The following is a 13177-nucleotide window of genomic DNA, read 5'->3' as shown; positions in this document are numbered from 1 at the left end:
TAAAATGTGGACTTCCTTGTTCACTGTGGTATACATTGAAATGGTTGCTGGAGTTGAGTGGTTACACCACAGAGTGAGGATCTGAGCTCTTGTTTTGAAGTTTGCAGTCACAAGGTTGTGTGTCATCAGTTTCAACATTGGTGGTGATGGTGTTGGGCATACAGACTTCCTGTCACCACTATTACAATTGTTGGTCACGCTGAGCCTATTTCAACAGGTTTACTGGGTACAATCTGAGGGGACCCAGCATGGACAAATTATCCTATAACACAGACTCAGTTCAGACTCAGCTACCAGGTCATGCAAATTGTATACACTGCACATACCCTCCCTAAGCAAAGACTTTGGTTGCACAATAACACAAGGATTTAAAGTCACCACTAAGGATGGAAAAGTCAGAAAATGAATAGAAGGAGACACAAAAGCATAAAGCTCAACAGTTTTCATCTTGTTTTCAATGTCAGGCTGTAATTGTAGTTTTTAATGCCCTAAAGTTGGGCATTTTGACATTGGAGTCTTTGGATTTGACTTGCTTATGGTGAGTAGCTACGTGAGGAACTACCATTCTGGCAGGTCTGTCTTGGCTTCATTTTCAGCCTGGAGTTTGCCACTTGGCATATTCCTGCTATTTCTTGTCATTCAATAAATAAACATATATGTTATGCTTGAGGAAATGAAAAGCAAAAACAAATGGCTAAAATACTTTTATTACCATGGTCATCATTTTTTCCTTTTTCCTGGGTAGCTTATCCCTGTTAGCATCCACTAATATGTGGTTAAATATCTCATACCAAGTTTTAACTTTTGATAGCCATCAGCAAGCTTCTGGTATAATTCTGGCTGAATATTTAACCACTCTTCTTGACAGAATTCATTTAAATTTGTTGGCTTCCTGCCACAGAACTGGCTTTTAAGCATAGTTTTAAGTATAGGACTTTGAGAAGGCAATTCCAGCAGCTCAATATTAACCTCCTTTGTCCATGGTAAAATCAGCTTTGATGTATGTTTTGGATCATTTTCCTGTTGGAACACCCAGCTGTGTCTAAGTTTAAACTGTCAGAAGCCCTCGGACAGTTAGACCCTTTCAACCAGTCCGAAGATGTTAATTGTAAACTGAGAGGAGCTTAAACAGCTTGTTTCAGAAAGTGGACAAACTGTAAGATATATAAGGATTATTTTGAACTTTGAATCATGCAAAACTGCTCTCGTAGAAAAACAGTGTAGTCCTTGAAATGTGTAATGTGTATTAGATGACAGAGCGTGCAATTTGATTGTTTTTAGGCAGGGTAGGTGCAAGAATCTTGGAATTAAAATAGTCAGCAGTTACTGATATTTTTGCAGGTAAGTTTCTAGGAACTGACTAAAGACTGAATAAGCTAAATGTGTTCTTGCTTACATGTGCATTCTTCAGTGCATACCTTTTTCCCTCTATGGCAGGAGGAACAGTGACATGGCTACAGATGACAAGTCCTCGTCCTCATCCTCAACGGACTGGAGCGTGGAGCCAGCTGGCATCTCACCCACCAGCCCCTCCCACCTGACTCACTTCAAGCCACTGACTCCAGAGCAGGATGAACCTCCCCTCCGCTCTGCATACAGCTCCTTTGTCAACCTGTTTCGGTTTAACAACAAAGGTGAGGAAATGCACAATATAATCAAATAGAAGCCCAAGAATTTCACTTGAGTTAGTCCAAAAGCTACACTCTGTATTGATTTTTATTTCTTTAATGTTTGAAAGTTAGAGAAAAGTGAGACCGCTCACTGATTAACAGAGATTACATATAGATATTTTGCCTACCACTGTAAACACAGTGTGATAAATCTGTAGTGGAAATTACATCTTACAGTATTTTTGACTCGACACAATATTTTATAGAAGATGTTTATCTGAACCGGAGCCAGGACCCAGTTAGCTGCACAAGTCATGAATTAAAATTCTCCAATAAGTCTGGTCCCCTAATTTTAGTCATGTGATGCAGTCATGTGACCAGTTGTTTTGTTTGCTCTGAGTTTTGACAGCCCTATTAAAGATCAATATGAGTGTGTACATGCTCCAGATAGCTTTTCTTCAAATTCTTTAATTCTCACTCACTTTTGCAACTTTGTACTTTTTTTTTTTTTTTGTTACTCACAGCAACAACTCCACCTCATTGTTACGGTAGTCCATTTAAAAAACTCGGTGCTTTTCCTCGACATTTTGCCGCGACGTTTCAAAGAGCCGGAAAGTAAATAAACGGCAGTCGAATCGTCTTGCGTCTCACGCATGCGCAGTACTGGAACGTAAGCGTTTTCGGCTGTTTCAATGTGGACGCGCAACTCTGTGAAAACAACTGAAAACGATAGTGTGGACGTGGAGCGTTTTCAGATGAAAACGCTGTTTTCAAACGTATATTTGATCATTTTGAATTGGCTGCCAGCAACATATATAACAAAACAAGGGGCAACAAACTGGAGAAGTTGTGTAATATTGAACACATCAGTAATATTGCATTTCAGAAAAGCTGATGCGTTCACTACTCTTGTTAACCGGTACATAATTTGATTACAGATTCAGAAATTTCCACACAAAGAAGAGTTTTTATACATAAGGGACAGTGAAAGTCCCGTGACGGCTGTGATCTGTGTGACTGTTGTAGAAATCACAGCACAGACTCAGGGGTACTCCTCTAAACCGCTGTCAGTAAAAGAACTTCAGCACTGCATATGCAAATGTCTCATGTTAAGATTTTACCATGCAAAGAGTTTAGTTAAAAACTTTTTGCATGGTTTAGTTAAAATGGAGCTATTAAACTACCCTGTCATCTGACCAGTTGAAATCCGTTTTTTGTTGTTGTTGTTGTTGTTGTTGTTTTTTTGCATCATTCTGTTTGTTATCAGCACACAGTTAAAGAGTGAATCCGATAGAGTGCCTTATTGCACCCGGCCCATCTGTGAAGGCGCCTCTATTGCTCAACAAAATATGCAGATTTTGGAGTCACATGAGTCTGTAGTAAAAGAGGTTGGATTCACTCACACTAGAGAGAAACCTTTTTGTGGTTGCATTTAATGCATTTAATTTTCTAATATCCTGATCTTTAGACTGAACAACAGTCCTTTACTGTCAGATTTCTTATCTTGAAATTGATGACTTTTTACAATTGGCTTTGATTTAACTGCAAACTACTGGACTTAATTATTCAGCACATTCTCTGTGTGTTCAGATGAGGGACGCCCTCCTTCAACAGCCTCAGAGAAGCCAGACATTCCAGCCCCTTCTCCTCAATCAGAGAGGAGAAGCTGGTCCACCAGTCCCTCTCACTCGAGGACGCATCGAAAGCAACATCCCGACCACTACAGACGCACCTCAACAGCCTCAGGTAAAAGTCACACACTGGACACTTCCTGATATTCGAGACAGGTTTGGTTTTTTTTATGCTTACAAATTAGTCAAACTCTTTGAAAGCTTTCAAATTCAGCTCCACACTCTGTTGAAAATGAACAGATAGCTGTGAGACGAGAAGAACAGGATCATTTCCAGTGCTGCAAACCTCTTAAACATTTTGATCTTGTGCAAAACCAATAAAACATGTTTTATTGTCACAAGATCATAAAATGCATTTCACAATATTGAATTGAACTGCATCCTGCATTTGGTTCCAGTTTTTGATGGGGAAGAATAATAAGAGTCGTCTCATCCAATAAAGCAACAGAAGCAACAACCATATTGCATATTATAACATAAGAATACAAACAAGTCATTTGCCTGTCACGGGCTATAGTGTCTGCACGTGTTGTGGTTGTGATGATCAGTACAACTGATAAGGTTTTTGTCTTCTCAACTAAAATGCTGAGTAAATATTATTGTGTGGTCTGTTCTGGTAAGACTGCTTGGCTGTCATCTGTGAAGAAACACTGCACACTCCTTAAACACTGTTAGTTTTGTACATGCCAACAATGACACTTAAATGACAACAAAACACTGATTCAAACAAAGGAAATTTATAAAGAATTCATAGAAGTGGTCAGGAAAGTGGAGCAAAAATAAAGCTCATGGCAGGAAAAAAGTGTCTGTCTTGTTGTTTTTTGTGATTAAGTTAAAATGTCTTCTGCCTGACGACACCACCAAACTCCCCTAATTACAGTTTCAGAGGCAAAAAACATGTTCTGTGTAAACCTTTATTAGTGTTAACTCAGTAGAGAAACAGGTGTCTGACTAGAAATGTCTTTGTTAATGAAGCACCAGCTTCTGTGTTTCTTTTTTTGAATGAAAACCTGCAGATTTGAATGTGAGGTGATCACAGAAACAATTCTGTGAGCGTTTGTGTAACTGTCTTGATGCATGCTCAATCATCCAGGTAAGTAAGTGCCAAAAAGTTGATTCTGTTCATCTGGACGTAGTGTTTTCAGACGAAGTGACTTCTTCATCCAAGGACTGAAGAAGTCACTTGGATGAGTGACCAAACGTTTCTCCCACTGAAAACGTTACATCCAGAAGAACAGAATCAACTTTTTGGTGTTTGTGTAACTGGTTGTGTTTGAAATCATTCCCTGCTGCTTGTGTCAGGGGTTCTGTGTAGCAGACGAGATATGAACTCATTGGCAAAATGACACAAACACTTTTGGAAACTTGTCGAGTCACTTTGAATCATGTCACTGTCATGCAGTGAAGTTGTGACAAATCAGCATCAACAAGTTCCTTCTTCCTCACAGTGCGTGATGGTATACAATCCCTGGATAGTGACCTGCTCAGAAGAGCTTTCAGAGCACCGTATTTACACTTACTGTACGATCAGACGGCAATACAAAATATCTAATGGAAGTGAGTGATTTGGGACACAGCCATTGTTATGTTGGAAAGAGAAAACAAAAAAATGATGCACATGAGCGCTGTAACATCCATTCTCGTGTCTTTTCTGATTGCAGTGGATTGGCCAGGTGAGGGCTCTTCTGCACTGTGTGGTTTTACTAAAGCTATTTTGTCTGGACTGTAGCTGCTCAGTCTGAAAAAATAGCCTGTGTGTGTCCGAGTACATGCAAGGGTGTGTGTGTGTGTGTGTGTGTGTGTGTGTGTGTGTGTGTGTGTGTGTGTGTGTGTGTGTGTGTGTGAGATTTGCCTTTTAAAACAAAGCGCTTCCTTTTAGTGTTTGGTTTGCCTCTCAGGTACTAATAATTGGAATGTAATTTGTTATGATTGATTTTTAAGCTAACATTTCTAGTCATCATGCTTTTTTGCCAAGTTATTTATTTTTTGTTTTTTTATTTTTTTATTAACTTGGATTGTGTCATGTCACATTTGCAACTTTAAAGGTAGTTGTTCATTGTCAAATGTTTCTCATTTAGCTGTGTAATTACATTACCTAAGAGAAGCCAATGTAGCATTTATTCAGATTAAATATATATATATGTATTTTCTTTTTTAAAAGAGGAATATTTGACAATGCGGCAGGACTTATTTATAGACTTATTTATTGTGCTCACTTGTTCTGTTTGTTCATTTGTTTGCATGGATGATTTTTAGAGGGAAGCGGGAAATCTGTTGCATCTCTAAGTAATCATGACCCTCGTACTGCTGTGCAACTTCGCACTGCACTGAAGCGGCTGAAGGAGATCATGGAGGGAAAGAGCCAGGTAAAACAAACTCCTCTATATTTGGAAACATTTGTTTACCTTTGGTATTTCATTATAATATGCCTTTTCTAGGAAAAGTGTGAATGTTCAGTCCAGTTCAAAGGTTTTGAGCGCTAAAAGTGAACTGAGTTTGTCTGTTTTTAATCAACAATGTCATAAATATGGCCCAAGCCATGCAATACCTCTCTAGGGCTGTGCCATATCATCCTCGATAATACAGTAAGCATCTTTACCCGATGCAAAAACAGCATATTGCAAAGTTTTTGTTGTAGCGATGCCATGCATTTATCTTCCCCATTGTGCACAACAATAAGATAACCCTGGTGTACATAAAACAGAGCACACTACTACAAATGATGTCACTGAAGCACTTGGTAGTATGACCAAACACTGGATGGAAATGACTGCAGTTACATGGTGGGAAAGCAGGGCCCAAGATATGACATTATGTCACAATCTTGCACAACTCCTGAAGACAGGGTTAGCTTATTTTAGTTATTATTGAACTACAGTGTTCAGTAGTAATTTTGTACTTTTACTGCTGCATAATGCTGCTGCATTTTTACTTAAATACAAAGGTGGTAAAGCTTCTGGGCTGCTATCCCTCAAGACTTTCTCCTTTGAAGCAATGTACTATCTGGGATTGTAACATCTAGTTCTTTTATTGAATGAGAATGCTGCTGGGACCTTTTTTTTTTTTTTTTTTTTTTTTTTTAAGAGAATTAGGAAGTGAATTAGGAACTCAATTTTTCCCTATATTATCAAAAATGTGGTTCTTGCAAATTTCCTTGGACTATCGTGATGTCATCTTAAGGTCATATCACCCATACGTCTCTGTGGATGAAAGCAGCATGCTGTGATGTTGTCCCCCTTCAGGACAGCGATCTGAAGCAGTACTGGATGCCAGATAGCCAGTGTAAGGAGTGCTATGACTGCAACGAGAAGTTTACCACCTTTCGCCGCAGACATCACTGCAGGCTGTGTGGGCAGATCTTCTGCAGCCGCTGCTGCAACCAGGAAATTCCCGGAAAGTTCATGGGCTACACAGGTAGGGTCCAGATATTACTTGGTTACGAATGTATCAGAAAACTGTTTGTAATCCACCAGAATATCTTGCATTGTCATTTTACATCATCCTACATTAATGTTAACCTTGGTGGAAACGTTCCTCTATCTAAGCACTCGTGACACTTTTGTGAGAATAATTCCTCCCATTTCTATTATCTGTCACTCTTTCCTTCTTTACGCCTCTTCCTGTCTTGGTCGGCCTCTCTGTGTTGCCAGGAGACCTGCGGGCGTGTACATACTGCCGTAAATTAGCATTAAACTACGCTCACTCAGCTGACTCGGGCTCCATCGGCGAGGATCTGAGCGCCTTGTCTGACTCTCCCTCCTCTGTGTGTGTGCTGGAGCCCAGTGAACCACGGACGCCATTGGGTGGGCGCAAGTCCAGCAGGAACATCTTCCTTGAGGAGGACCTGACCTGGCAGAGGTGACACAAATGCACACTTGGTGGCAAGTTATATCTGAGAAATTTTAATTTACATACCCAGATGGAATTGAGCTTGTAGTATACTGTATGTAAAACCTGATTTCTGGCACTTATGTTTGAATGATTTCCAGTTGAGTTTGAACAAACGCAGGTAGAATACAGGCTTTCTGCATGATTCCTTCACTATCAGCTCTGAACTGATGGTTACAGTCAAAGAGTCAAAAAAGTGTCCTCCTGTCTTTTCCTGACCACTCTTATAAAAATACTTCATGTTGTAAAGTTTGAGTACTCACAGGGACATAAAAGAAGAGACACGCACTGCTCAGAGAATCAGACTGGGCAGTCATGTGACACCTGTTTTTAATGCTGCTCTGATGAGACATGGGCTACTGGAACAAGGCTTTACATAGACATGGGAACATGGAAGTGTTGGAATGCTACTATGCCAGCCAACTCAGAGACTTGGCTGGCACAGGTAGTAACTATGAATGAGAACAAGTCTGTAATCACTATGAAGTACCTGGTAGCTCATTAGAAGAAACCTGCTGTCAAAGCAGGAGATTCAGGGGAATAATAGTGGTCAGTATGGACATAATGACCCAACCCTGGTTAGAAGAGAGCAGTGTGGCTGAGAGAGATGATGCTTAACCACCTGCAGCAACAGATGTATCTATTGAGGGCGCAGCTCCCCCAGCTCACCGACAAGGCCCTGTCAGAGGAGATGCTTCAATCCAATTCAGTTTTATTTATATAGCACCAAATCACAACAACAGTCGCCTCAAGACACTTTATATTGTCAAGTAAAGACCTTACAATGGCAATCGGACACTGTTTGACTGTAGCCCAGTTCCTCCTGCCTCCACGCTGCACCTCCAGCCGTCATACTTCTTCCTGTTCACTAAAGTCTGTCATGAAGGGTCCGTCTCTTAGTGGAATCATGCTGTTTGATGTCTGCTCATCTTTTCCTTGCTGGATTTTCTGCTTCAATGTGAAGTTTGTAGATTCTGTACTATGTGCTTGGTTAAGACCCATCAAGCTGAATCATATTGCACATGCCTTTAACATGTGATTCTAATTATTTAAGAATCTGCTTAAAGCATAACTAATCTCAACTTTCCTTTTGAAAAATGGTTGACGATCTTTTTTTTTTTTTTTTTTTAAAGATATCTTTAGCGTGCACAGAACAGACCAGACAAATTGTTAAATGAGTCTTCAAAGACTTATCTGTTTCAAACTTTCTCCAAGCATATGTGCATTTTACAACTTGTGCTTGTTTGGTTGCAGTTTTAAGCCTGTGTGCTCCCCTGCTTTTTCTCTGTCAACTTCCTTCAAAGAAAATCTGTTTCCTCTCTCTCTCTCTTCTGGCATAGAAAAACTCCTATTGGGATGAGAAAGACGTGAGTCTTGCTGTTTGTTTCATTCTTTTTCTTTTCGTTTCTTCTTTTTTTCCACATGTGTCTCAGCTTTAGCGGTCAGTTAGCAGAGGCTAATGCTTTCTAGCTCTGTAAAGAAAATAGTCTTCTGCATTCTGAAATCTACTGATCATAAATGTGGGCGGAGAACAGAAAGGAAATGCAAGGACTGCAGGAAGAGTCTAAATCCAAGTTTGTGTGTTGTTAGTATGATTCACCAGGAGCCTCAGAACAGCGGCCTCACTTCAAGGCTGACCACACTGCAGGAAGACGTAGGAAAATCACCTGTGAGGAAGAGGTCAGTCGCTGCTTTTTGTTTGCTTGTACAAATTACATTATGCACAGTGTGTTCCAGCCTCGTTCCGCACAGGTAAAGAAGAATTTTGGTTTTCTCCGTGTTTTCTTCATGCCAGCAGGGTCTGAAGTTTTTTGTTTGTTTTTTTTAGATCACCTCAATCTTTATCCAAAAACAACAAGCTATCCAGATCATTGCCACATCGAATAATTCTGTTTCCTACTTCATTCCTACATTTCTCTGTCTCCATTTGTTACTGTTATTTTTGTTATTATCGTTCAGTCTTCATTTAGTAAGGTCATCTAATGGAAATTGAGTTCTAGGACTGGATTTTCCAAAGCTGCAGTCACACTGGGGGAAACGGTTATTGTAGACTGTGGCACAAACAGAATTGCTGTGACTGAGTGCGAAGAGCTTGTGATCTTGTTGCATTTTAAATGGTTGCTTTGAAGCCAAGGGTCAGGGCTGCGACCACTCTGAGACAGTTGCTGTCTTCAAAGAAACTTTGGTGCATCAAGAGGACAATAAAATATCAATAAGTCTGAGTCAGACTGCTGTCAGTTTGAGATTGAATTGAGTTAATTTGGTAATTCCACGCATCTGTTTGTGGTAACAATTGTAATACACTGGTGAAAAGCATAGTAGTATTTCTGTCTATTGCAAATCTGTTGCCACGTACATGCACATAAATTCACACTAAACATAAATCCACACGAGTCCTGCCAGAACCTCCGAGATTTGAAATCAAATTTTCTCCACCAATAGTGACGTTGCTGCAGGACAGCAGCTGAACTGCAAAAACACACACATGCTCAGCAACCTATACGAGTATTACTAGAATGCAAGCAGTTGAACTGAGTCGTTTGTTGCGACTGAAGTTGGGCTCGTCGGTGCAGACTGACTCAGAGTGATTTCAGGGAGTCAGTGTTTCTAAATAAGACAGGAATTATTTTTGATAACTGTCACCAGTTTGTCTGAGAGTGTTTCCACTCACTGCAACATGAAATATTGAGATCATGACCAGAGAAGTAATTTTCCAGAGGCAACACAGTTAATTGTATCTTCTGTTCTTAGCAGTAGAAGTTTATAAAAAAAGATTATTGAGCTCAGTTTTTCAGCTTATTTGTGTCTCAGTCCAGAACAACCTTGGGTAAAAACATCTGTACAGTTTAAATAGCTAGAAGCCATGAATGTGAGTGGTTCCCGTTTCTCTCAGATCTGCCAGTGTGACCACCATGTCGCTGGATCGCTCTGTATCCTCTATGGTGCCTTCCTACGACAGCTCAGTCAGCCCGCCAACCAGTCGATCCATGTCGGGGACCAAGAGCGGCACCAAGCTGGACCACAGTGAGGAGGAGCGAAAGATCCTGCTGGTAGCTGATTTTTCCTTTCTCTTCTTCTGATTTCATGGTTCACGGTTCCTCGTTGTTGTAACACCATCTGAGTGATGCCAACCAGTACAACATGTCTTGTAGGATTCCTCTCAGCTGAAGGATCTGTGGAAGAAAATCTGCCACAATAGCACAGGAATGGAGTTTCAGGACCACAGATACTGGCTCAGGACTTACCCAAACTGCATTGTGGGAAAGGAGCTTGTCAACTGGCTGCTGAGAAATGGAACCATCTCCACCAGGTACGATTGCATTGGAGCAGGGCTGAGGAACTCCAGGCCTCGAGGGCCAGTGTCCTGCAGGTTTTAGATCTCACCCTGGGTAGACACACCTTAATCAAATGATTAGTTCATTACCAGGCCTCTGGAGAACTTCAAGACATGTTGAGGAGGTCATTTAGCCATCTAAATCAGCTGTGTTGGATCAAGGACACATCTAAAACCTGCAGGACACCGGCCCTCGAGGCCTGGAGTTGGACACCCCTGCCCTGGAGAAACAACAATGCTTATTTTCTTCTAGTGCGTTAAAGGTGTGTGTTTCATAAACATCGTTGGACAGGTCTTTGGCATCTGCATCTGCATGCACATGATTAGGAATTCTTCTAAAAGTTTCTAATAGTTTGGTAAATTACTTTTTATGTGTACATGCATGAACGGTTGACTGACTTCCCCTGCTCATTTTGATAAAAATATATTAACATGTTAAAAGCTGCTCTCTCTCATGTTTTACTCCGGTTTTTCCATGTTGCAGGGCACAGGCTATTGCAATAGGCCAGGCATTAGTAGACGGTCGCTGGATCGACTGCGTCACACACCACGACCAGCTGTTCAGGGACGAGTATGCACTCTACCGACCTCTTCAGGTGAGAGCTGCTTCCTGCTGATACGCAAAGCCTGCAGATAGTGAGGGAAAGCCGAATTACAGAAATATTTTAGGATACCGTCTAAGTTGTTTTACATTTGCTGTAATCCGCATTGACTCATTGCAGCAGTGATATTGATTCAATGGGGTGGGCTTGATTGCTCAAGGGGGTCATACCACTGATTATTTCAGTGAAGGTTAATGTGCAGACTTTGACGTCACGCTGTTTGATCTTTAGAGCACAGAGTTCTCAGAAACCCCATCTCCAGACAGCGATAGTGTCAACTCACTGGAGGGACATTCAGAGCCATCTTGGTTTAAAGACATCAAGTTTGATGACAGCGACACAGAGCAGCTTGCAGATGAGACTGAGTACGCCATGCCCAGTACGTATCTGTGTGACACTTTATTCAGTGTTTTATCTTTGCAACTGAAGCCTCTTTGCATGGGGTTTGGTTTTAATGAATGTAAATATGTTGCAAACTGTGGGAGATTTTTGTATTTCTACTAATTTTTTAATTGACACATGTCATCTACAAGCTCTCACATTTTACACCGTATTTACCTTCATATCGTTTCTCTGCATTCCAATCTGTGTGTGTGTGTGTGTGTATGCATGCATCTAGACTCTGCCAGCCCCAGCAAGAGGACGTCAGTTAGCAGTTCCCATTCTGTGGTGGATAGTGACTCCGCCGCCTCTATAAACCTTAACATGGAGCAAAACAATGTCAACTTTCATGTTAAGAAGCAGTCCAAATATCCACACGTGCCTCCTGCTGCTGAGCAGAAAGGTAAATATTCCCTGCTGCGATATGACCTGTACGTGAGGATCCTTGGCCACAGTGACATCGTCTGTCATTAGGAGTTTGTAAATTGGCCATAGGTGTGAATATGAGTGTGAATGGTTGTCTGTCTCTTTGTGTTAGCCCTGCGACAGTCTCTGCAATGAAATTGTTTTGTGAAGCAAAGTATTTATGCTGGGTCTGTGGTAGAAGCAGGGCCTATTTTCTTCCACAGAAGTGCAGATAACATGCAGGTAATTCCACGTGCTGTCTCAGTTTTTTGTGCTGATGGATTTCATTTCCTGTTTTTTAGATTTTTTAACAAAAGGAAATGCCTGAGTGAAAATCTAATAGTTGTTTGGGAGTGTTTAAAAATAACACTTTCTTTTTGTTTTTTTAAACAGAATTTCTTTTGTCCGAGGATGGAGTGCAGAACATTGTCATAACTGATGCATTCATCAAAGGTACGAACTCTGCAGATCCTCACTGATTTTAATTAGTAACTCACTGGCATATCTGACTAGGCAAACTTATTATTCTTGCCACAGAGTCTCTGTTCAACCGTCGTGTGGAGGAAAAGGCTAAAGAGATGATGTTCACCCCACTGGGTTGGCACCACAGCTCTTTGGATCAGCTCAGAGAGGAAAACGGGGAGAAGAAGGCCATGGAGAGGCTGCTGTGAGTGGATATGGCACCACTGTGATTATAGAGCAATAGTGTCAAAACTAGGGCTGCAAACCACAAACTACCAGTTTGCATTCACTATTTACTTGCTATAGAATAGTCATTTGATATTGGCATGTAATAGATATAGACATATAACATTAACTCACAAGAAGAGGTACAAATAGATAAATAAATATAAACAAAAACACAAGTGTATCAAATTAAATCAGATGTAATTTAGGACACCATGTTCGAACCTAAGGGTGTCCATAAGTGGACATGGCACCAGGACACCCTAGGCTGCAGGTCGATGATCGATTTTGTCGATGACCAGACCTGCGGCCATATGTGCTGATAAAGAGAGGGGCTGAGCTGTCAACTGATCGCCACCTGGTGGTGAGTTGGATCAGGTGGATGCTAAACGTATAGTGAGAGTGCGCTGGGAATGCCTGGCAGAGGCCCCGGTCCGAGAGATCTTCGATACGCACTTTCGGCAGAGCTTCAACAGCTTTCCGAGGGAGACTGGGGACATTGAGCCCCAATAGGCCATGTTCTGCACCTCCATCGTCGAAGCCCCTGCACGGAGCTTGGGTCGTAAGGTGGTTGGTGCCTGTCGTGGTGGTATTCCCCGAACTAAATGGTGGACACCAGAGGTGAAGGGAGCCACCAAG

General features: G+C 41.3%; 1 protein-coding gene across 3 annotated transcripts in view; it reads left to right on the top strand.

The window, feature by feature from the left end:
- Positions 1 to 13177, top strand: part of pikfyve (phosphoinositide kinase, FYVE finger containing) — a 30880-nt gene that overhangs the window by 927 nt on the left and 16776 nt on the right. For 2 of the 3 annotated variants that reach the window (XM_082509310.1, XM_082509311.1), the window contains exons 2-15: positions 1438 to 1634; positions 3201 to 3356; positions 5498 to 5607; positions 6484 to 6655; positions 6892 to 7099; positions 8470 to 8496; positions 8720 to 8809; positions 10023 to 10179; positions 10282 to 10439; positions 10948 to 11059; positions 11297 to 11444; positions 11685 to 11849; positions 12245 to 12304; positions 12389 to 12518. In XM_082509310.1, the coding sequence (XP_082365436.1) occupies positions 1438 to 1634; positions 3201 to 3356; positions 5498 to 5607; positions 6484 to 6655; positions 6892 to 7099; positions 8470 to 8496; positions 8720 to 8809; positions 10023 to 10179; positions 10282 to 10439; positions 10948 to 11059; positions 11297 to 11444; positions 11685 to 11849; positions 12245 to 12304; positions 12389 to 12518 (1890 nt within the window). The remainder of the gene's footprint in view (positions 1 to 1437; positions 1635 to 3200; positions 3357 to 5497; positions 5608 to 6483; positions 6656 to 6891; positions 7100 to 8469; positions 8497 to 8719; positions 8810 to 10022; positions 10180 to 10281; positions 10440 to 10947; positions 11060 to 11296; positions 11445 to 11684; positions 11850 to 12244; positions 12305 to 12388; positions 12519 to 13177) is intronic. The other variant, XM_082509312.1, reaches the window with a different exon arrangement.

The sequence above is a fragment of the Aulonocara stuartgranti genome (assembly GCF_965226115.1).
Source record: "Aulonocara stuartgranti genome assembly, chromosome: 16".
NCBI classification, from domain to species: Eukaryota; Metazoa; Chordata; class Actinopteri; order Cichliformes; family Cichlidae; genus Aulonocara; species Aulonocara stuartgranti.
The sequence above is the reverse complement of the archived record's forward strand: the minus strand, read 5'-3'. Positions and strand labels throughout refer to the sequence as shown.